At 52.1% G+C, this 24,161-nt stretch overlaps 1 protein-coding gene across 1 annotated transcript in view; it reads right to left on the minus strand.

Annotated features, from left to right (window-relative positions):
- Positions 1 to 1,567: 1,567 nt before the first annotated feature.
- The window catches only part of LAMC3 (laminin subunit gamma 3), a 713,512-nt gene continuing 690,918 nt past the window's right edge, over positions 1,568 to 24,161 (minus strand). The window contains exons 25-28 of the mRNA XM_086924802.1: positions 15,799 to 16,001; positions 4,573 to 4,719; positions 2,765 to 2,864; positions 1,568 to 2,392 (exon numbers count right to left, since the gene is read on the minus strand). Of these exons, the coding sequence (XP_086780928.1) occupies positions 2,148 to 2,392; positions 2,765 to 2,864; positions 4,573 to 4,719; positions 15,799 to 16,001 (695 nt within the window). The 3' untranslated portion in view covers positions 1,568 to 2,147. The remainder of the gene's footprint in view (positions 2,393 to 2,764; positions 2,865 to 4,572; positions 4,720 to 15,798; positions 16,002 to 24,161) is intronic.

The following is a 24,161-nucleotide window of genomic DNA, read 5'->3' on the forward strand; positions in this document are numbered from 1 at the left end:
CACTGGAGGCGGTGAGCACTGGAGGCAGTAGGAACTAGAGGCACTGGAGGCAGTTGCACTGGAGGCAGAGGGCACTGGAGGCAGTGCCACCAAAGTCATTGTGCACTGGAGGTAGTGGGCACTAGAAGCAGTGGCACTGGAGGTAGAAGCACTGGAGGCAAAGGGCACCGGTGGCAGTAGGCCCGAAATCAGTGGGCACTGGAGGCAGTGGGAACTAGAGGCAGTGGGCACTGGAGGCAGTGAGCACTCGAGTCAGTGGGAACTAGAGGCACTGGCACTAGAGGCAGTGCACACTGGAGGCAGTGAGCATTGGAGGCAGTGGGAACTAGAGGCACTGGAGGCAGTTGCACTGGAGGCAGTGGCACCAAAGTCATTGTGCACTGGAGACAGCGGGCACTAGAGGCAGTGGCACTGGAGGCAGTGGAAACTAGAGGCACTGGCACTGGAGGGAGTTGCACTGGAGGCAGTGGGCACTGGAGGCAGCGAGCACTCGAGTCAGTGGGAACTAGAGGCACTGGCACTTGAGGCAGTGCACACTGGAGGCAGTGAGCATTGGAGGCAGTGGGAACTAGAGGCACTGGAGGCAGTTGCACTGGAGGCAGTGGCACCAAAGTCATTGTGCACTGGAGACAGCGGGCACTAGAGGCAGTGGCACTGGAGGCAGTGGAAACTAGAGGCACTGGCACTGGAGGGAGTTGCACTGGAGGCAGTGGGCACTGGAGGCAGCGAGCACTCGAGTCAGTGGGAACTAGAGGCACTGGCACTTGAGGCAGTGCACACTGGAGGCAGTGAGCATTGGAGGCAATGGGAACTGGAGGCACTGACACTGGCGGCAGTTGCACTGGAGGCAGTGGCACCAAAGTCATTGTGCGCTGGAGGCAGCGGGCACTAGAGGCAGTGGCACTGGAGGCAGTGAGCACTGGAGGCAGTGGGAACTAGAGGCACTGGAGGGAGTTGCACTGGAGGCAGCTGCACTGGAGGCAGTGGCATTGAAGTCATTGTGCACTGGAGGCTGTGGGCACTAGAAACAGTGGCACTGGAGGCAGTGAGCACTTGAGGCAGTGGGAACTAGAGGCTCTGGCACTGGAGGCAGTTGGCAATGGAGGCATTTGCACTGGTGGCAGTGGCACTGAAGTAATTGTGCACTAGAGGCAGTGGCACTGGAGGTAAAAGCACTGGAGGCAAAGAGCACTGGCGGCAGTAGGCACCAAGGTCAGTGGGCACTGGAAGCAGTGAGAACTAGAGGCACTGCACTGGAGGCAGTTGCATTGGAGGCAGTGTGCACTGGAGGCAGTGGGAACTAGAGGCACTGGCACTGGGGGAAGTTGCACTGGAGGCAGTGGCACCGAAGTCATTGTGCACTCTAGGCAGTGGGCACTAGAGGCAGTGGCACTGGAGGCAGTGAGCACTGGAGGCAGTGGGAACTAGAGGCACTGGCACTGGAGGCAGTGAGCACTGGAGGCAGTGGCACCGAAGTCAGCGTGCACTGGAGACAGTGGGCACTGGAGGCAGTGGGCACTGGTGACAATGGGCAGGGAGCAGTGGAGGCAGCAGGCACTGGCAGCAGTGGGCACTGGTTTCACTTGTGTTGCTATTGAAGAACTCATGACTAGTTTCTGACCACAAACTTTTCAAACCGGAGCCAATTAGATTTTGAAGTTTCAATATTTTAGTTTTTGTTTTGGAGCAGAGAGTACAAATGTATTTCTAGCCAAGTAAAAGTATATTTTAATTATGAAATCTGGGCATTTTGGGGGTAATCAGCGCTTTTCCTGTAGCAAATAATTCACGTAAATAAAAGGATACATACATTTTTACCTTCAAATTAACACTAAAATAGTTGTGTCCACTTGCTGTCTCGGGCTTCAACAGTGGTAATGTCATGTGGCAGTCCTTTGTGTGTCCACTGTCACACTGTCCTTCACACTGTCCCCTGGACACAGAATACTCCCAGAGAATGATGGTTCAGTGTCATAACCCCATATTTGTATTTTTTGCAACCCTGGCTTGATTTTATAGAGGACAATGGTCTAGTCCAGTCCTATCTAGCACCCTGTCTGTCCTGGGCTTGCACACCTGTGGGACAGCAGGTTCAGAGACTGGGCGGTCTTCAGGAGTGCAATGAGTGAGAGCGGTCCACCCACTTGCTACCCGTTGCAACTGCGGGGAAGAGTACGGACAATATCCTGAAGGCTCTCCTTTTCGGCTTGGATGGCTTCGATCTCCGCCTCATATTCCGCCATCTTTAACCGCTGCTGCTCTGCCTCATCTTGCAGCAGCCGCAGTTTACGTTCCAGTGTGCCGGACCCCAAGAGACGAAGCTCCACCTCCTTCAGATAGGCCCTCCCTTTGCTGAGCACTGCTTCATTCTGTTCCTTCGACTGTAGGGTTTCTGGGTGGGGCAGAAATACAAAGTTAGTGGTACAAAAGAGGGGTTATCCAGTATCTGCCCCTCACGAATGTCGGTACTGTGCTGTCAGTCTCCATAGTGGGGTGTCCACCCACCGAACCCCCAAAGAAGGACCCAACGCCCCACCGATACAAGTCACAGATGAGCAAAGGAAGAGAGGTGCCCCCTGACAGGCGCGGTCTACATGGGTGGAATGTGTGTGACCACAAAGACCCCTTTAACGGGTAGTATGTGGACACGGTCATAAACTGCGTGACTCCAGGGGGACACGCTAGAATATGCTGCAAGCGGAAGGGAGCATCAAAACCACATAATAAACATACTCGGTAAAGTTGGTGACCAACAGGTTCTTACCAAGACCCCTGAGAAAGCGAGACAGGAGAGAAACATCCTTCTCCAAAGCCATCCGGGCTTTCTGGACAGTCTCTTCAATTGTGGCCACCTCCGTCTTTATCTGTCTCCCCAAAAGGAACAGAGGGAAGGATTAATTCTAGAGTATAACAGTCATAAGCATTATCCAACAGTGTTTACTGACTTGATCAAATTTAACTTGTATCTGCTAACAATGGCCAATTGAAATCTTTTAACACATTCCAGTTATAACTTTTATTTATTAACACTACCCAATGGGCGCCAACATCTAATAAAAGTATCCAATCAAAACCAGTGCATACAATAATCTGCTAATAACCACCAATGCAATACAGTAACTAATAAAAGGCACACAAAAAAAACAATATCTGCTAACTTCCAGTGGAAAGCAATGCCTGCCCTCAAAGTCAATGGGAACCAATATCTGCTAATATTATCCAATTAAAACCAGTATCTTTTAACACTATCCAATAAAAACTAGTGTTTTGTTTACACCATCCAATGGAGAACAGTGTCTGCTAAAAACATCCAACTGAACCAATATATTTTAATATCACTCAATAAAAACTAGAGTCATTTAACACCATCCAGTGGACATCAGTGTCTGCTAAAACTACCCAAGTGAAATTGGTATCTGAAAACACCACTGCTAACTGTGTCCTAGAGAAGGTGGTGTCTGCTAACACCATCTAATGGAATCTAGTGCGCTCTAAAAGTATCTAAATATATATAAGCAATTCCATACATTGGGGACCAGTGTCTTATAAAACCATCCTATAGAAACAGGCTAGTGCTAATACTATTCCAGAGGGAACCAGTGTCTGCTGATACCGTCCAACAGAAACTAGAGCCTGCCGCCAGCATCTCATGGAAAACATATTCTGCTGACTCGGTCTAATGGAACAAATATTTGTCGACACCCCTCAATGGAAATAAGCACCGGGCAAGGCCCTCCAAGGAAAACTAGCTTCTGCGAATAAAACCCAATGGAAACCAGAATTTGCCAACTACAGTCAATGGATACCAACATCTGCTAACATCATTCAACGAAGACCTTGGTTGGCTGATGCCATCCAATGAAAACTAGAATCTGCTATCAACAAACAATGGAGAACAGTATCTACTAACAACAACCAATGGGGAACAATGCCTCCTAACATAATTTAGGGAAGACCAGTGTTGACTTATACCATCCAACAGAAACCAGTATCTGCTCACAACAACCAATAAAAACAGTATCAACTAACAACAACCAATAAAAACAGTATCAACTAACAACAACCAATGGAGAACAGTACACACCTTCAACAACCAATAAAGAACAGTGCCTCCTAACATCATTTAACAAAGTCCAGCGTTGGCTGATACTATCCAACAGAAACTAGTAAGTGCAAACAACAACGACTGGCAAACAGTATCTGCTAAAGACATCCAATGGAGAACCGTGTCTGCCAACAACATCCAGTGGACAACAGTGTCTGCCAACAACATCCAATGGAGAACAGTGTCTGCCAACAACATCCAATGGACAATAGTATCTGCTAACAACATCCAATGGAGAACAGTGTCTGCCAACAACATCCAATGGACAACAGTATCTGCTAACAACAACCAATGAAAACAGTGTCTCGTAAGACCACACATTAGAAACCAATGCCTGCCAGCATTACGCAGCATGAACTAGTATCTGCATATATCACCCAATGAAATTCTAAGTCTTAGCGCTGTTCAGCATAAGCATGCATCCGTGATCGTAACATAAACATAAGCTTAAGACTTGGACACGTTACCAGCTCCACTTCCTTGAATTCTTTATTTCTCTCTTTGAAAACTGTTTCCTGTTTCAGGATCTCCTCCAGAGTCTCCTCAGCGCTTGTCGTGAGCAGGGCTGCACGCTTATGATCACCCTTCCCTTCGCTCAGCAGGTGTTTCGCACCCTACAAAGAAGCATACTTACAGATACTTACAGATACATACATACAGATACTTTACACACAGGCACTGGGTAAGGAACACATTGATACGTTCTGACTTACAGAAGGAATCTTTGCTGACAAATTTCAAGGATGGCAGAACTGATGAATTGGGAAATGTTTCGGCCCAATTAGTAAGTGACCTTCCTCGGGATGGCTTCTCAGTTCGGATGTTCTCAGGATTTCTACCCTGCTGACAGTAGTTTTACATCTTTTTTTTAAACTTTCCTATAAAGGTGCTTCCATCAGCTGTGGTGTATGCAGCGGGGCAACACTGGTGGATATCAACAACAAATCCAACACTGATGCACACCATCTCACAGAAGAGAAGGCGGAATCCCAAAACACTGCCAACAAGATATCTCAAATATAATCTTGAGTGTAAAAAAAACATTTCAAAATTATGAAAAAAAACCAAATGCGTAGGAGGCAAGGCTAGACAAAATGGAAGGTGGGTTTAACCCCTGACACTCCAGAATAGATGAACAATATATATTGTGCTAGATGTGTTCTATATGAGGTGTTTTTAATCAAGTGCCAGGTCTCTGCCCACGTTACTGTGAAGCTGCTCTTGTTAAAGATGGTCCTTTGGCTACAGAGCAGGTCTGTGGGGCCAGCAGCCCCCCATGAGTCTAGTGAGTGACGTGCTCTGTTTATTTACGACAAACAGTGAATGACATCCCTGAGGAGCTCAAACCATCAGAGAGATGCTAAAGTAGGGCTGGTCCCGGCAGTCATGTCCTCTCAGCACAGGACAGGAGTGTGTGACTGTGGCATAAGACTAGGCCTGTGCGGTAAATTATGTTCCGCTCACGGAATTTGCGGAATTTGGGTAATTTCGCGTTCCGTGGAGAATGCAAAATTGCCCAAAATTCTGCGTTCTGCGCAGGCGCGTAGCTAGGGGGGGGCGGAGGGGGCGGTCCGCCCCAGGCGGCACTTACTTTGGGGCGGCGGCCGCGTTGCACTGGTGTCCCGTTGCAGCGGACTTTGTAATTTATTTGGTACATGTTTCCAATTAAATGATAAAGTCTGCAGCAACGGGATACCAGGGCCGGGGCGCTGCCCTGTTTGTAGTGCAAGCGGGCAACACACACTGCCACCTGCAGCGTGCTGCGCACGCGCACGCCACCACCATCGAACATGGGCTCCTGACGGCGTGACGCTCCAACAGTTACGTTACGCTCCTTGTGCTCGAGCTGTTCGCGCCAACAATATGTGGACTTGGCCACCCTGCTCAATATAGCAGCACTTTTGATCCGACCGCAAGTGCGCTAGCCCCGACCAGCGGTCACGGAGTGAGCAGACCTGTCTATCTTCCAGGTGGGTGACTGCGCTGATCAGGTGGGTGACTGACTGCGCTGATCACGCGGGCCTGCACATTCCTCCGGAGCCGGGTGGGGTCCCCCAATGAGTAAAGCTAGCACATCAAAAACGGGGTCTCACTTCGTCTGCTGCTTATTTGGAGCCGGTGGGGGTGATTGGATGGTGCTCTGGGGCTGCCCCCTGCTGACCTCCCCCACTGGATGAAATACTTTATACTTGGGGACTTCACTGGTAGTGGCGGGGGCCGGCCATTTAAGGCCTCATTTTATTATCAACCGGAAGTGCTGTGTGAAGAGAGCGCGCCGTGTGATCTGCTACAGGTGAGTTGTCCGTGTGGGAGTGTTGGAGACCGGGGAAGTTACTGTGCGAGGGTGTGTTGTTCCCCCTGTTCTCATGTAATTAGTGTGGAAAACAGATGGGGGGGCTTATTTACAAGCACCTTGCGTCACTATGCCACTTTTTTTTGGATTCAAAAATGCTTTTATTTCATTTTCTAGATTTGCAATAAGAGGTTACAAAATGCCCTTCAAGCGATTTGAAGGGCACACGATAAGTATTAAACAGTTTTTGGAAAATATGTGTTAGTAAAAGCATTTCTATAAACCACCTTTGAAATGTAACAACAATGTTCTGCTAAAACGAGATGAAATGACATGTACCAGTGTTCTGGAGCCCAAGTACAGTACCAATGTATCCTTCCATGCGTCCCAGTCGTGATGCTCGTTCCCCACATCCAGAAAGTAGCTACGGAGAAAGTATTGAAGGGCCAGTATAATACTTTTTAAAGTAATGCATCTTTCTCCACCACCCTCCCCCGGAGGATTTCAGGCCTGTGAAAAATGAAACTAGGCCGCATTCCTATAAATGCGATGGCTGTTCTGGTGTGGCGTCGCCATCACTTCCCTCTGCCTCCCTCTCTCACACAGGGTTCCTCTTTATCTCCGTCCCCTCCCCCACCCCTTCGCATGCCCCATCTTTATCTTTCATCTCTACATGCATTGCGGTATCTGATTTTAACTAAAAGAGGCCACTTTTAACCAGGTCCCCAGCCTCTGACCCCAGCAGGGTTTGTCTGAGCCTCTCATCCATGTAAAGTGGATATTAGGAGCTGTCTTCATGTTAGGTGTGATGTCATCTTACAGCGGATTTGATGTAATGTGATGTTTTTTTGGCACGTCTTTACCACTTATGTGTTAACTTCGTCTATGGTATTAGCTTGTCTGCAGTTGTGGGTTTGCCACGTGGCCGGGGTATTGTGGGTGGGGTTCCATGCATGTGCTCTCATCCAGTGGGCAAATATGGTGTAAGTGTAATATTTCCTTTTGGATGGCATCCAGGCATTGAGGTGGAGGTGTGGGTATAGGGGTCCAATTGTCAGTGTTTCGTTAATTTTTTTAGGTGGCTTTGATACATTTCTGGTGCTTTCATAACTCTTTAAAATAATCTTTTCTCGTTGTTTAAATGTCAAGCATAACGATGCACAACACTGTTTTTCAGTGTTTACTTTTCATGTTTTTATTGGATGTGCTGCACCAAACACACAGGTATGGGAGAAACAAAAGTAGCTGGAGCAGAGGGTGAGCTGGGGGTGGAGGGGGGATGGTTGGGGGGTGTAGGGGGGTCATCATACAAGTGTCAGGGTGAATGGACTAATCTGGAAAGGGTCAAATCCTTCTTGAAACCCTTCAAACTTATCTCAGTATTGTGTTGTGAAAAAAGAGCTTGTGCAGCTTTAATTAAATAGGTGAGTAGAGCGCTTCCCATGGAAACTGTCAGCTGCAGATTTCACAGTCTGGTCCCTCTGAGAGAGGTCATAAAGTCCAGTGCCTGCTGGGGTGGTCTGTAGATAACTAGCAGGTACTTTGTTCTAATGCTAGTAAGGTCGCTTAGTTGGTTTATATACCTGCTGAACATGCATAATATGGGGGAGTCTGGTTGAAATCACATTACAAAAATGCTTTACCTTTCAAAAATGTATACATTAAGGTACATGAAAATGCAACATCTCATCCGCAATCACATGATGAAAGAGGCTACCACCACTATTTTCAGCACAGGAAGTGAGAGAAGCAAACCTTTAAAATGTGAAGGACACTGGGAACCCGCAGGTTTAGAGAGTCATCAGGTCTCAATCACTGCCAGGGCATCAGTTCTTACAGTGGGGGTAGTGCCCGATGGTGCCATCGTACTGCACCCCCAGGTGTTCCAAGCAGACCCCTGAATCACTGTAACAAAACAGCTGTAGTGAACAAGCCAATATTCACAATCCTTTCTATTTCATTATTTAAAACATTGGGCTGCAATGAAGCCCTTTAAAACTTATTTTATCAAGTTTAGTACTTTAAACCCGAGCAGGAAAATATGGATGAAAGTAAAAGGGACACTCATCCCAAGTAATGAACACAGGGATGTTGACACAGAATGATCGGCAGTGAACACACCCTCTGAGTGCAAAAAAAAGGGGACACTAGAGAAGTGTGGGTGTAAGAGATGGAGGCACAAGTGAGGCGATAGACAGAAGTCACAGGCACCTCTGAGGACCCCTTGTTATACTCTGCTGTGACACCACAAACAGACCTGGGGTCACGCCGCCTTCAGAAGCATATAGGAAACTCGAATTTACACTGCACTTAAAAAAAAGCCTTCTGCTCTGAAACCACGGCTATTAAGTCAAGTTCCCACACTCAGTGGCATAGCTAGGGGGGTGCTGCCAGGGGAATTGTGGTCAAACCCAGTGTGGTGGACCGGTCTGCAGACATTGCTTAGGTCATGGACGGGGCAGATAGGAGACAAGGGTCCTGCACAAGCTGTGATGTTATGAGTGAGATGTCACAAACAGGGTAGGTAGAACTGATGTAAGTTTTGGGTTTCCTTCTGCTTTTCCTTCATCAGCGCAGCTAGGTGGGGGTGGTCCGCCCTAGGCAGCACTATTTTGGGGACAGGGGCTGTCTAGCCCTGGGACCTGTCATGTATGTGCATGTAACTTGATTGATCGAGGAAACTATTAGCGGCAATACTACGTGTCTCTCAGACCTCTTTCAGGTGCTCACTGTCCTTTTTCCCCAGCACCCCCGAGGGGGGCGGCAATCTGAAGGATAGCCCCGGGCGCCACAAGCTCTAGCTACGCCACTGGTTCTGCGACTTCGCGACATTTTTTGCTTGTTCACGTTCTCAAAATGCATGTTCGTGAGATATTTCCCACCGAGCAGGCAAACAGCAATTGCGAACAGGAGAAAAACCACCGCAAACAAGCAATTCCGCGTGTTCGCAGAATTTCAGCGTGTCCGCAGAGATTTTTTTACCGTTTCGCGGAGAGCTGCTTAACGCGATTACGCAAATTCCGCCCACCTCTGCATAAGACTCACCCTGTGCTAAAAATACCAGCCTCAGAGGTCCACAGAGGGCAGAAGGAACAGCGCCCGCACAACGAGGGCAAGGGAAGCTGGCATACATGGCCTATTCACTGGTGCTGGAAGTAGAGGTGCTGCAGCACCCCTGACAGCGCCGAAGGAGCGCTCTTTGAAAATTAAACGCTAGAAGCCTGTGCATGTTTGTCTTGCAGCATGTACACTTTTTCCAAAGCCAGAACCTCAAGTAAGGGGGGCTTCTTCTGGCCGTTGCTGGTAATCCTTTCAACCCAGCACTCACTTTTCCCTTCTCGGACTGAAATATTAAGGCACTTGTAGTTTGGCCCCAGTGACTCTTGAGGGCCACAGGATAGTGTGAAAGGAGAAAGCAGGGCTTGTGAGTGTCTTGTGACACTGTAAATAAAAACATCTGTTTGGTTTACAAATGAAACTTCCCAAGTATTTCCGAAACATCCAGCAGCGTTGACGCAGTGGGGAGAGGCTGACACCCTGGGTATGCGAGGGGGGTACAACCACGCCCCGTACATGCATACCGCTGCGGGCGGTACCGCCCAGGTGGGGGAGGTGTTACCCATAAAGATCTGCACACGTTAAGATGAGGTAACACGTAAATTACACATGCGTCCCCCTGTTCGAAGCTACAAAGCATAGGATACTGCAGGAGTCCCCTAAACATTCTGCCATTATTTACAGGACAAACAGGAAGGACTCTTAATAAACACACGTGCCCTTTAACCCCTCCCCTGCTGGTGACGGAACCACTCCGTCATCAGCCGCGGTCGCGCTTTGCTGATGACGGAGCGGTTCCGTCACGGCCCGCTCGGCACACCTGCGTGGTGCGGATTCCGCGCCTGCGCTGAGCGTTCCATTGAGCGGGCGGGGCCGTGACGGAACCGCTCCGTCATGAGCACAGCGCAACCATAGCTGGTGACAGAGCGGTTCCGTCACCAGCATGCGCCCGCCGCGCGGCCCCCCGCCCCCTTAGCACTGCGGCTGAATAGCCGCCGCAGTGAAGGGGTTAAGTAGCATTTGAGGTTCTCACAACCCTAGGGGGCAGATTTACAAGCCCCTTACGCCACTTTTGTGTCACCTTTCCCATGTTAAAAATGACGCAAAATTGGCGCAAGGGGCTTGTAAATTGGCCCCTGGAGGGCAGATTTACAAGCCCCTTGCACCGCTTTTGCACCGCCGCCAGCGCCATGCTGCAGGGTATTTACAGCGCCACTTGTAGGTGTTTCTCCACGGGGGGGGGGGTCGTTCCGATGCAAGAACGCCTCCTAAAAGTGGCTGAGTGACATCTATAAGATTTCACTCAGTCCCTTTTAGGGCCATGCTCCATCAAAACCCTGCGCCAAACCTTGCTAGAGCTGCGTAGCGCTCGCGACGCAATTCCAACACTACGCCGCATTTCTGACGGGGATGCGACACACATCTGCCCATCCGTGCGCCACGGTACAATGCAGCGCATCAGTGGTGGGGCACGGGTGGGCAGATGCGTCGCAACTCTTCTGGCGCATCCATGCTGATTAGTAGAGATGCGCCAGAAGTCGTACATCTGCCCCTCGGTCTTTAGTGTGCTGACGTCGCTAGGCAGCACCCTCCCACTCTCAAAACTGTTCCCGCCGCGATGACAGCCGCGCCCTTCCTCGCACACGGTTTAATGCAGACTTCCAGGCGCTGCTTTGTTCACTCTATTGCATCAAGCGTGGAGCTGAAGATGCTTCTATGCGCTTCCGGGGTTCGTCCACCAGGTGGTGCCAGAGGAGCAGAGATTAGCAGGATCTTTGTATTCAGGTCCTGGCGGGGGCCTCCTCGAGCCCCCGGAGGGCGCTCGTTACCGGTGAGGCGGGGTGGCATGGGTGCAGCACACCGTGCCCACCGCCATCCCTCACCCATCAGGCAGGGCAGACACCCCCTGAAAGACTCGACACTGTTCGTGTCATTAACCTGCAGGTGGGTGGAACGGCGGCTGGTGAGGGCCTCCTCCCGGGCTCAATGGAGCTCAAATTATTATTATTATTATTAAGGTTATAGAGCGCACAGCTACCCGGAGGTTTCCCGGCGCTAAAAAGTTCTCCTCCTCCAAAGACACCTCCACATCTAATTCATGCCCTCTCTATCATCTGAAGGAAGACCTCCCATTTTGAAGATTTTATTCTCCATGACTTTGGAAGTGCCTTCCCAGTGTGTTCTGTCATTTATTGTGGTATTACCCTTCTACCTGTGTCTGGCTCTCTTTTGTAACCTGCACACGTCACTTTTCTCTTGTAACACACTGTTTGCTCCTCTTACATTTTGTTTGCTTTTGATACTTGTACAAGTGCCACCATTGCCTACGTAACGTTTGTTCTTGTGTTTGAATGTCCTCCACTTATTGCAGTATTGTACGCTTTTGTAACCTGCACACTTGTCACTTTTTCCTCCTGTAATGCACCATTTGCTACCTCTTGTATTTTGTTTGCTCACAATTGTCACTTTTGCCTCATGTAACTTAACGTTTGCTTTTGTAATTTGTTCACTTGTAATGTTCTCATGTATCAGTTCTGTTCCTGCTGTGAAGCGCTCTGACACCTTCGGGTAAAGTCCGCGCTATAGAAAAACGCATAAATAAATAAATAAAAGGAGGACCGAGGGGTGTGGAGGGTGCGGGGGGGGGGTGGAGGGTGTTCACTGCTGTGAATGAACGATTATAGCGCGCGGGGACAGCAGCCTGAGAGAGGATGGATGCCAGATTCACACCTTCTGTTACCTGCTCTACTGTTTAAAACTCCATCGGCATCAGCGCGCATGTCCGCCCTGGAAGTGAGACGTATGCACAGGTCCCCTCTGGGACGGATGCACAGGTCCCCTTTGGGATGAATGCACCGGTCCCCTCTGGGACGGATGCACATGTCCTCTCTGGGACGGATGCACATGTCCTCTCTGGGATGGATGCACAGGGCCCCTCTAGGACGGATGCACAGGTCCCCTCTAGGATGGATGCAAAGGTCCTCTCTGGGACAGATGCACAAGTATCCTCTGGGACGGATGCAAAGGTCGCCTCTAGGACAGATGCACAGGTCCTCTCTGGGACGGATGCACAGGTCCTCTCTGGGACGGATGCACCGGTCCCCTCTGGGACGGAAGCACAGGTCCCCTCTAGGACAGATACACCGGTCCCCTCTGGGACGAATGCACAGGTCCTCTCTGGGACGGATGCACTTGTCCTCTCTGGGACGGATGCACAGGTCCTCTCTGGGACGGATGCACAGGTCCCCTCTGGGACGGATGCACAGGTCCCCTCTGGGACGGATGCACAGGTCTTGCGGGATGGATGCACAGGTCCCAGTTGAGACGGGTGCACATGTCCCCTCTGGGATGGATGCACATGTCCTCTCTAGGACGTATGCACAGGTCCTCTCTGGGACGGATGCACAGGTCCCCTCTGAGACGGATGCACAGGTCCCCTCTGGGACGGTTGCGCAGGTCCTTTCTAGGACGGATGCACAGGTCCCCTCTGGGACGGATGCACAGGTCCCCTCTGGGACGGATGCACCGGTCCCCTCTGGGATGGATGGACGGATGCACAGATCCTCTCTAGGACGGATGCACTGGTCCCCTCTAGGACGGATGCACAGGTCCTCTCTCGGACGGATGCACAGGTCCCCTCTGGGACGGATGCACAGGTCCTCTCTAGGACAGATGCACAGGTCCTCTCTAGGACGGGTGCACAGGTCCCCTCTGGGACGGTGGCACAGGTTCCCTTTGGGACGGATGCACAGGTTCCCTCTGGGACGGATGTACAGGTCCCCTCTAGGACGGATGCACAGGTCTTCTCTTGGACAGATACAAAGGTCCCCTCTGGGACGGATGCACAGGCCCTTCTAGGACGGATGCACAGGTCCTCTTTCGGACAGATGCACAGGTCCCCTCTGGGACAGATGCACATGTTCTCTCTAGGATGGATGCACAGGTCCTGTCTAGGACGGATACACAGGTCCCCTCTGGGGCGGATGCACAGGTCCTCTCTAGGACGGATGCACAGGTCCTCTCTAGGACGGATACACAGGTCCCCTCTGGGACAGATGCACCGGTCCCCTCTGGGACGGATGCAGAGGTCCCCTCTAGGACGGATGCACTGGTCCCCTCTGGGACGGATGCACTGGTCCTCTCTGGGACGGATGCACTTGTCCTCCCTGGGACGGATGCACAGGTCCACTCTGCGACGGATGCACAGGTCCCCTCTGGGACAGATACACAGGTCCCCTCTGGGATGGATACACAGGTCCTCGCGGGGAAGGATGCACATGCACCGGTCCCCTCTGGGACGGATGCACATGTCCTCTCTGGGACGTATGCACAGATCCTCTCTGGGATGGATGCACAGGTCCTCTCTGAGACGGATGCACAGGTCCCCTCTGAGAAGGATGCACGGGTCTCCTCTGGGACGGATGCACCGGTCCCCTCTGAGACCGATGCACAGGTCCCCTCTGAGACGGATGCACGGGTCCCCTCTGGGACAGATGCACCGGTCCCCTCTGGAACGGATGCACATGTCCCCTCTGGGACGGATGCACAGGTCCTCTCTGAGACGGATGCACGGGTCCCCTCTGGGACAGATGCACCGGTCCCCTATGGGACGGATACACAGGTCCCCTCTAGGACGGATGCACAGGTCCTCTCTAGGATGGATGCACAGGTCCTCTCTGAGACCGATGCACAGGTCCCCTCTGAGACGGATGCACGGGTCCCCTCTGGGACAGATGCACCGGTCCCCTCTGGAACGGATACACAGGTCCTCGCGGGGAAGGATGCACAGGTCCCCGTTGGGACGGGTGCACATGTCCACTCTGGGACGGATGCACCGGTCCCCTCTGGGACGGATGCACATGTCCTCTCTGGGACGTATGCACAGGTCCTCTCTGGGATGGATGCACAGGTCCTCTCTGAGACGGATGCACAGGTCCCCTCTGAGACGGATGCACGGGTCTCCTCTGGGACGGATGCACCGGTCCCCTCTGAGACCGATGCACCGGTCCCCTCTGGAACGGATGCACATGCCCCCTCTGGGACGGATGCACAGGTCCTCTCTGAGACGGATGCACGGGTCCCCTCTGGGACAGATGCACCGGTCCCCTATGGGACGGATACACAGGTCCCCTCTAGGACGGATGCACAGGTCCTCTCTAGGATGGATGCACAGGTCCTCTCTGAGACCGATGCACAGGTCCCCTCTGAGACGGATGCACGGGTCCCCTCTGGGACAGATGCACCGGTCCCCTCTGGAACGGATGCACATGTCCCCTCTGGGACGGATGCACAGGTCTCCTCTGAGACGGATGCACGGGTCCCCTCTGGGACAGATGCACCGGTCCCCTATGGGACGGATACACAGGTCCCCTCTAGGACGGATGCACAGGTCCTCTCTAGGATGGATGCACAGGTCCTCTCTAGGACGGATGCACAGGTCCCCTCTGGGACGGATACACATGTCCTCTCTAGGATGGATGCACATGTCCCCTCTGGGACGGATGCACAGGTCCTCTCTGGGACGGATGCACAGGTCCTCTCTAGGACGGATGCACAGGTCCTCTCTAGGATGGATGCACAGGTCCCCTCTGGGACAGATGCACAGGTCCTCTCTAGGATGGATGCACAGGTCCTCTCTAGGATGGATGCACAGGTCCTCTCTAGGATGGATGCACAGGTGCCCTCTGGGGCGGATGCACAGGTCTCCTCTAGGACGGATGCACAGGTCCTCTCTAGGACGGATGCACAGGTCCTCTCTAGGACGGATGCACAGGTCCTCTCTAGGACTGATGCACAGGTCCCCTCTGGGACGGATACACAGGTCCTCTCTAGGATGGATGCACAGGTCTCCTCTGGGACGGATGCACAGGTCCCCTCTGGGACAGATGTACAGGTCCCCTCTTGGACGGATGCACAGGTCCCCTATGAGATGGATGCACAGGTTCTCTCTGGGACATAGGGCATAAGTCGAGGGTAAACACATTTAGACGGGGTCGAACTGCCGGGCGGTGATGTGGGGCGGGGAGGGGTAGGGTGGAGGGTAGAAATACCGGAATACAGATGAATGCAGGTGACAATTAAATCAATAAAACGAATTTCGTTGCTCGCCACTACACTGATACACAGGCACTCCTCAAGAAAGCACCAGGGTAGCGACACTGTTAGAATGCTCAGCTTCACAGCAGCTGTCACCTACCGCCCACCCTGCCCCTCCCCCGCCCCACGTCACCGCCTGGCAGCACTCCCACCAGGAGCCGCTACTGCCATACCATACCATAAAATAACATAACACAACATACTCCACACCCATGCTCTCCACCTGCCAGTGCTCTGCGGCTCTCACCTGTGAACTCTTCTTGCCGGTCTCCTCCGCCTCCTGAGTCATCTGCTTGGATTTGGCAGAGGCGGCGGTGGCATTTCCCAGAATCCTCTCTGCCTGCTTGGCCTTTTTTATGGCTTCAGGAATCGCTTTCTGCTGCAGCATCTCTGCCTTCTTCCCCCGCAGAGCCGCCTGCCTCTTCTGACGCTCCAAATCCGTCTTCGCCCCTGCAAGGAAGTGGTGTCACGCATGAGGAGTCAGTATCACGCGCTGGGCAGACAATACTCACGCCCCACCTCTCGGAAATATCTCTGCACTCGCGCCTTGAAGGCACCGAGCACCTCCAGGCGCTTCAGTTTGTAGGAGCACATTTTTTGCACATTTAGTATATTATGATCTTCCGTCTGTGTCACTGGCGGGGTTCTGAGGTGCCTTCTAGGCCTAGTGGGCTCAATGTGTGCAACTAATATTTCCCCGAGCCTGGGTAGATTTGTTTTGTAAATGGCAAGAGTCAGCAATTATTAGATACATAGAAGTTTTCCACTATAGATTTTTAAATCATTTCGCCAGCTGTAACTGAATTCAGATTACATAAGTGTTAGACCTGTCTGCCCTTTGGGTTGTCCTTCCTATTTATTATTTATTTTTATCCCCCTTTTGCCCCTCAAAACTCTTAATTTTTATGTCCACTGAATTTTGTTGTCCCAGGGGTTAGGTGTTCTTTGCCCTCATTATGGTCCTTTGTCCTGGGGCCTAGGTGTTTTTCCTGACTGAAAACTAGGAGGTACCTAAAATGGTGGTCAGCAACTGCCATAACTGGCACCTCAGGAGCAAGGGCCCATAGGATAACATAGGGAGACTCTAGAACCTTCTGGCCTGTTCTGGACACTTGAGGCTAGGGGTATATAAGAGCAGAACCTGGACGGCCATTTTGTGTAGCCACTGAACCAGTCGGAGTGCAGGCTGTGGGTTTAGAGGGTTAGGAAGCTCAGAGGGTTGACATCCTGAAATGCCAGAAACAGGTCCGCCGGTAGCTTGTCTCCTTTCTGGTAAAGAATTGGCTTGGTAGTTTAGTCTGCCCTGTTCCCATGATGCACTGGGCCAGGGACAGACTGATTTGCATATAGCCAGGTTCTGAGCTGGGATGGGGCAGTGAGATAAATAACGGTGATGGATCAAGCCCTGATCTTTGGACTGGGTAAGAGTGGTCTGCTCAATTCAGACACTCTGTTCATCACCACCCCCTTTTGTAAATCGATTTTGGCCACTATAGGTGTGGCAGGGTATACTCAGACATGAGTCCCTTTCTCACTGCTCCATCAGGATTCAAGCAAGCCGGGCCGAAGACGGCTGAAATGCCAGAAACCGGTCCCCGGTAGCTTGTCTCCTTTCTGGTAAAGAATTGGCTTGGTAGTTTAGTCTGCCCTGTTCCCATGATGCACTGGGCCAGGGACAGACTGATTTGCATATAGCCAGGTTCTGAGCTGGGATGGGGCAGTGAGATAAATAACGGTGATGGATCAAGCCCTGATCTTTGGACTGGGTAAGAGTGGTCTGCTCAATTCAGACACTCTGTTCATCACCACCCCCTTTTGTAAATCGATTTTGGCCACTATAGGTGTGGCAGGGTATACTCAGACATGAGTCCCTTTCTCACTGCTCCATCAGGATTCAAGCAAGCCGGGCCGAAGACGGCTGAAATGCCAGAAACCGGTCCCCAGTAGCTTGTCTCCTTTCTGGTAAAGAATTGGCTTGGTAGTTTAGTCTGCCCTGTTCCCATGATGCACTGGGCCAGGGACAGACTGATTTGCATATAGCCAGGTTCTGAGCTGGGATGGGGCAGTGAGATAAATAACGGTGATGGATCAAGCCCTGATCTTTGGACTGGGTAAGAGTGGTCTGCTCAATTCAGACACTCTGTTCATCACCACCCCCTTTTGTAAATCGATTTTGGCCACTATAGGTGTGGCAGGGTATACTCAGACATGAGTCCCTTTCTCACTGCTCCATCAGGATTCAAGCAAGCCGGGCGGAAGACGGCTGAAATGCCAGAAACCGGTCCCCGGTAGCTTGTCTCCTTTCTGGTAAAGAATTGGCTTGGTAGTTTAGTCTGCCCTGTTCCCATGATGCACTGGGCCAGGGACAGACTGATTTGCATATAGCCAGGTTCTGAGCTGGGATGGGGCAGTGAGATAAATAACGGTGATGGATCAAGCCCTGATCTTTGGACTGGGTAAGAGTGGTCTGCTCAATTCAGACACTCTGTTCATCACCACCCCCTTTTGTAAATCGATAGGGGTATATAAGAGCAGAACCTGGACGGCCATTTTGTGTAGCCACTGAACCAGTCGGAGTGCAGGCTGTGGGGTTAGAGGGTTAAGAAGCTCAGAGGGTTGACTTCCTGTCAGAGGGTTGCTACCTTATTGCTGTCACTGCCCCTTTCCCATAGATCTGGCCCTGCTGAATTGGGACTTCCTGACCACTATATCTGGCGTGGGAGTAATTACCGGTCCCCTGAGCTTTGTGAGAAACAAGGTCTGGACTGGGAGAAATAAGCTGCCCAAACTTTACCTGGGTCTGTACTGGACACTGCCCGCAGTTGGCCCCCACCGGTTATATTCGTGTGGTAGAAGACGTGGGCCCCATCCTCTCCTTGTCACGCTCCTGGGAAGGAGGGCACTGCTGCTGGGTGAGGAAGAGGTGACCTGGTCGTGGACCTGGTTTTGGCAGTACACCCGTTCCATGTTCGCACTACGGGGCGAACGTTTGGTCAAAGAGCCGGATCGAGGAAAACGCTGTTCCCCTGCGCAGGCTCACTGTGTGGAGTCTGAAAGTGTCAGGGGGCGGAGTGGCCTCGGAGCCTTGACTGCTTGTGGGCGGAACCTGCCGAGAACATCGCAGCCGGCGAGAGGAGGAGGCTGGGCCTGCGCCTCAGACGCTGCTCCCCTGCGCAGGCCCGGTGTGCGCCTGGTGACGGAGGTCACTCGAGTGAGGAGACGGCGTGACGCGATTCAAGCAGCTCCACCCGGACCTCCCGAAGCTGGCGGTGAGATTTGCTAGTTGAGTCCTGGTGAGGCCGGGGGAAAGGGGAAAGAATAGCGCTGCCGCGAACAAGTAAGCAGGTTCTGAGGGAAGGCGGGGGAGTTCGAAGGTAGACGCCTGCATTCCCCGCTTAACAGGCTGGATGGTTCGGAGCCCGACAGAACTGAGTTAGAGCTGCGGGGCTGAGCTGGAGAGACAATCAGTGGAGGGCGTTTATAACTTGAGCAGAGTACTATTGAATTGAACGCCTTGGTGGTCCAGATTGTGGAAAGCCCTTGTGTAATGCACTTGTACTTCATTGCCAGAGATAAGACAGTTCATCTAGCGCTCCAGTAGTTGAGGTGAGGGGAGGGGAGTGCTTCAATCTCACTGATGTACTGTTGCTCTGGTTCAAGCTGCCAATGAAATGTCGTCTAATCTGTGTCTCATTTAATATCCAGAGTTCGCCTAATAGGGGAATTTCAAAATAGATGCTAAATCTTTGGTGCTTGGAAACCTGGTACAAGAAAACCTTCACTTGTAAGTGCCGTCCATTGTGAGAGGGGGTACTAGTTCGGAGTACTAAAACAGTGTATCCTAATGTAAAATCATTGTGGGAAGTTAAAAGGCTAAGAGGTTGCTGAATTGAGGGCTCGTAATTTTACTGGATATGTTTGGGGAAAACGTCAAGATGTACAGTGTAATTAATTGTTGAACTACAGAAGAAAGAGAAAATCTGACAAAAGAATTTTTATAAAACAGCCCGTATTTTACTAAAGAAGGTGTGGTGCCTTTCTTTTCTAGTGGAGGGACATTGGGTTACTGAAGGGTGACGCAAACTTTGCACATGTTCCATGGAGTAGGCCTTCCCACTTAGTGCCAAGCTACCCTATGTGACTTGGGTGTTCCCTAGGTCCAACATAATTGGTGTCTAGAGCGGTGGGATCCGGACTGTGGTTGCGACTACTCTGCAGTAACTAAGTGTACTCCACAGGCTTACACCTGGAGTTTTCTCCTGGCGGACTTCCCAATTACTACTTTTGCTTTTTCTAAATTTACTCCTGGTGGTGGGTGGAGGTAGCTTCAAATTGCCCCTTTTGAATCCATTCTTTCCGTGTGGTTGTCCCTCCATTTCTCATCAGCAAAATGGAATTTGCTCTGGAGGAACTGGAAACTTATTCTGCAGCCCAGCTTAGAGACTTTTGCCAAAAGATGGGAGTGTTTTTTAAGCGTGGTGCCAAGAAGGGGGAACTCCAGACCAGTTTGAGGGCTTGGGTGGCAGCACATGGAGAAGGGAAGGAGGAGGAAGAGGGGACGGACCGGGACACAGTCATAGGGGTAGAGGGATTGTTCCATCCTGAGATGGGAAACCTACTTCCAGGACCTATGACCTTCTCAAGGGGGGGCAGCAGTGTCTCCGGAAGAAGCTTGACCGAAGCAGAACTAATGGACAGGAGGGAAAAAAGGCAGCTGAAGTGGGAGTTAACCAGGTTGGAACAGGAGAGGGAGGAACAGAGGATGGCTCATGAGTTAAAATTGAGAGAGCTAGAACTCAAGGCCCTACAGTTAGGACCCTCCACTTCTCCAAATGGTGGCAGCGAAACAAAAGAACTGACCAGGGAATCCAGACCCTACCTACCTAAAGACATAGTTGTCAGCTACAGCCAAGGGGATGACATCGCCAAGTGGTTGGCTGCCTAAGAGGTCTCCTTAAGAGCCCATGGGATCCAGGAAAGTATATGCCTCCTACTGGTCGGGACACATTATTGGCCCTGGAACAGGAAGAGCAGACCCACTACCCCACCATGAAAGTGACGCTAATTAAAAAGTTTGGGCTGACCCCAGAGAAGTATCTGCAAAAGTTCAGGGGGAGTCACAAATTAAGCACCCAAAACTGGGTAGATTTCCTGGACTATGCAAGGAAGGCGTTGGAGGGCTGGATACAGGGCAGCGAGGTGAAGGACTATGAGGGGTTATATGACCTTTTTCTCAAAGAGCACCTACTCGAGAAATGTTTTCCCGAGCTGCGTCAACACCTGGTGGACAGCAAGCTGACTAACCCCCGGAAGCTTGCAGAGGAGGCGGACATCTGGGCAAGTACCCAGGTGTCCTCAAAGGGGACTGGAGGGGATTCCCAAAGGGCCGGACAGGGCGCCCCCCAGAAGAAGGAGGGGGGGGAGATAAAAAGAGGGAGTTCTCAAAAGGTCCCCAAAACAGTTTTCTGGGAAAGGGGACAGGATTCACCCCTAAGGCTAACCCGCCCAGAAACCCTCATCCTGGCCAAAGCCAGCAGCCAAGGGTTGTCCACTGCTTTGAGTGTGGTGGTGTTGGACATTATAAGGGAGATGTCAAGTGCCCAAAGAGACCACCCGCTACCTCCGGAGGAAAAGCCCCGGGAGTAGCTAGTGTAGTGCTCGGGGAGGAGTTGTCCTTAGATAAGGGGGGTGAGTGGGCGGGTGTCACCGTAGTGTCCCTGGGAGACCGGGAGATGGTTCCTAAGATCCAGGTTCCCCACCAAATACTACCAAGTATGGGCAATGGATCACCATCAATGGCCAGAGAGGGGAGGTTCTGAAAGATACAGGAGCCAGTATGACTATGGTAAGGAGTCAACTGGTGTCTCCAGAGCAGGTGATTCCACATGTACTCCACCCCGCCACGATGGCTGACGGCAGATTAGGCCACTACCCTGTGGCCGAGGTTCCATTTGAGTGGGAAGGGGTTGCAGGTTCACTTCGAGTTGCCATAAGCCCTGCTGTGCCAGTCGATTGTCTGCTGGGGAATGACATGGAGCACAATGCTTGGAGAGAGGTGGAATACCGGACGCACTCTGCGATGCTGGGTACACCTGACTGGGCCTGTGCTAGCACAAGGTCTGCGACTGCCCAGAGAGGGAGTTCGCCTGGGTTGGAGCCTGGAACAATGGCCCAACCCGCTGCCAAAAAGGGACAGACCCGAAGACAGGAGAAGCCTGCTTCGGCTTGCACGCCCCATGTGACAGATCGGCCACCTGTGGTGGTGAGCCAGGAGTCCGTGGAGGGGGAAGTAGTCTCCCTGGAGGACCTACCCATCCCTACTGAGTGGCATGTGGAGGTAGGGCCTACCAGGGAGGAGTTCTGTAAGGGCCAGAAGGAGTGCCCTACCCTTGAGGGACTGAGGCGACAGGCCGAAGCCCAGGCAGCAGGGAACGTTGCCGGGCACTACCACATTTACTGGGAGGACGGACTCCTCTACAGTGAACCCAAGATACCTTTACCCGGTTCATCTAGGGCCTTGGTAGTCCCTCACTGATACCGAGCCTTTCTGTTAGAATTGGCTCATGAAATACCCTTGGCAGGACACTTAGGCCAGGACAAGACCTTTGCCCGGCTTGTCCCCCACTTTTACTGGCCTCAGATGAAAGTGGCATCCGACACATACTGTCGGACGTGTGTATCCTGTCAAGCCAGTGGGAAGACAGGGGTGAAGCTGAAAGCTCCCCTGGAACCACTACCTGTCGTTAGCACCCCCTTTGAAAGGGTGGGCATCGACATTGTGGGGCCATTGGATCCACCAACTACAGCTGGTCACAGGTTTATCCTGGTTCTGGTGGATCACGCCACGCGGTACCCAGAGGCAATTCCTCTGAGGACTATCTCTGCACCTGTTGTGGCTAGGGCCCTGATGGGGATCTCTACCTGAGTGGGTTTCCCCAAAGAAGTTGTGTCTGACAGGGAGACCAACTTCATGTCAGCATATATGCGGGCAATGTGGAAGGAGTGTGGAGTGACCTACCGGTTCACCACTCCATACCACCCCCAGTCCAATGGACTTGTAGAGAAGTTCAACAAGACCTTGAAAGGCATGATCAGAAGTCTGCCTGAGAGCCTGCGGAGGAAATGGGACGTCCTCCTACCATGTCTGTTATTCTCCTACAGGGAAGTGCTGCATAAGGGAGTGGGCTTCTGCCCCTTTGAGCTTCTGTATGGGCACCCTGTACGTGGACCTCTCAGCCTGGTGAAGGATGGATGGGAAAAGTCTCCCAGAAAGCCTCCCCAGGATGTGGTGAGCTACATGCTGGCCTTCCGGAGCCAAATGGCAAAGTTGTGGAAGCAAGCTTCTGACAACTTGGAGGCCAGCCAGGCAGTAATGAAGGAGTGGTATGACCACAATGCTCACCCGGTGGAGTTGGAGCCTGGCCAGAAAGTGTGGGTCATGGAGCCTGGAGAGCTAAGTGCACTCCAGGATCGCTGGACAGGCCCCTTTGAGGTGTTAGAGAAGAAGGGTAAGGCCACATACCTGGTGGACCTTAAGACCCCTCGACAGCCCCTACGGGTGGTGCATGCTAATCGCCTCAAACCCCACCATGAGCGGCCCGAGGTCATCTTGATGATGGTGACTGATGGAGGAGAGGAAGCGGAAAGCGAGCCTCTCCTGGATTTGTTTTCGTCTCAGGAAAAGGATGGGTCGGTGGAGGGAGTGATTCTCTCCCCATCCCTAACTCCTGAACAGCGGGAGGACTGCCGCCAGATATTGGAGCAGTACTCTTCGTTGTTCTCCCTTGTCCCAGGAAGGACCCACCTGTGTACCCATGATGTGGACACAGGAGACAGCCCACCAGTGAAGTCGAAGACCTACCGGCTGTCAGACAAGGTGAAGGCCAGCATCCACGGTGAGGTTACCAAGATGCTGGAGCTAGGAGTTATTGAACCTTCCAGTAGCCCCTGGTCCAGTCCGGTGGTTCTAGTGCCAAAAGCAGCTCCACCAGGCACCACTCCAGAACTGAGGTTCTGTGTGGATTACCGGGGACTGAACTCAGTGACCAAGACTGATGCTCATCCGATCCCTAGGGCGGATGAATTGATTGACCGGCTGGGAGCTGCCCAATATCTGAGTACCTTTGACCTCACTTCAGGGTACTGGCAGATCTCCCTTACAGAAGGAGCAAAAGAAAGGTCAGCTTTCTCCACGCCTGAGGGACACTTCCAGTTCTGCGTGGTGCCCTTTGGGCTCAAGAACGCCCCTGCCACTTTTCAGCGGCTGGTGAACCAGGTCCTCTCCGGAATGGGGGTTTACTCCGCTGCTTACCTGGATGACATTGCCGTCTTCAGCAGCAGTTGGGAGGACCATTTGCATCACTTGCAAGCAGTTCTCCAGGCCCTGAAACAAGCTGGCTTGACAATCAAGGCCAGCAAATGTCAGATTGGGCAGGGGTCGGTTGTGTACCTAGGCCACTTGGTGGGTAGGGGCACAGTGCAGCCCCTCCAGGCAAAGATTGAGGCCATCATGGCCTGGGAACCCCCCAAGACCCAGGCTGAGGTCCGAGCCTTCCTGGGCCTCACAGGCTACTACCGTCGCTTTGTGAAGAGGTATGGCACTATTGTAGC

Source organism: Lissotriton vulgaris, chromosome 5 (assembly GCF_964263255.1).
Source record: "Lissotriton vulgaris chromosome 5, aLisVul1.2, whole genome shotgun sequence".
NCBI classification, from domain to species: Eukaryota; Metazoa; Chordata; class Amphibia; order Caudata; family Salamandridae; genus Lissotriton; species Lissotriton vulgaris.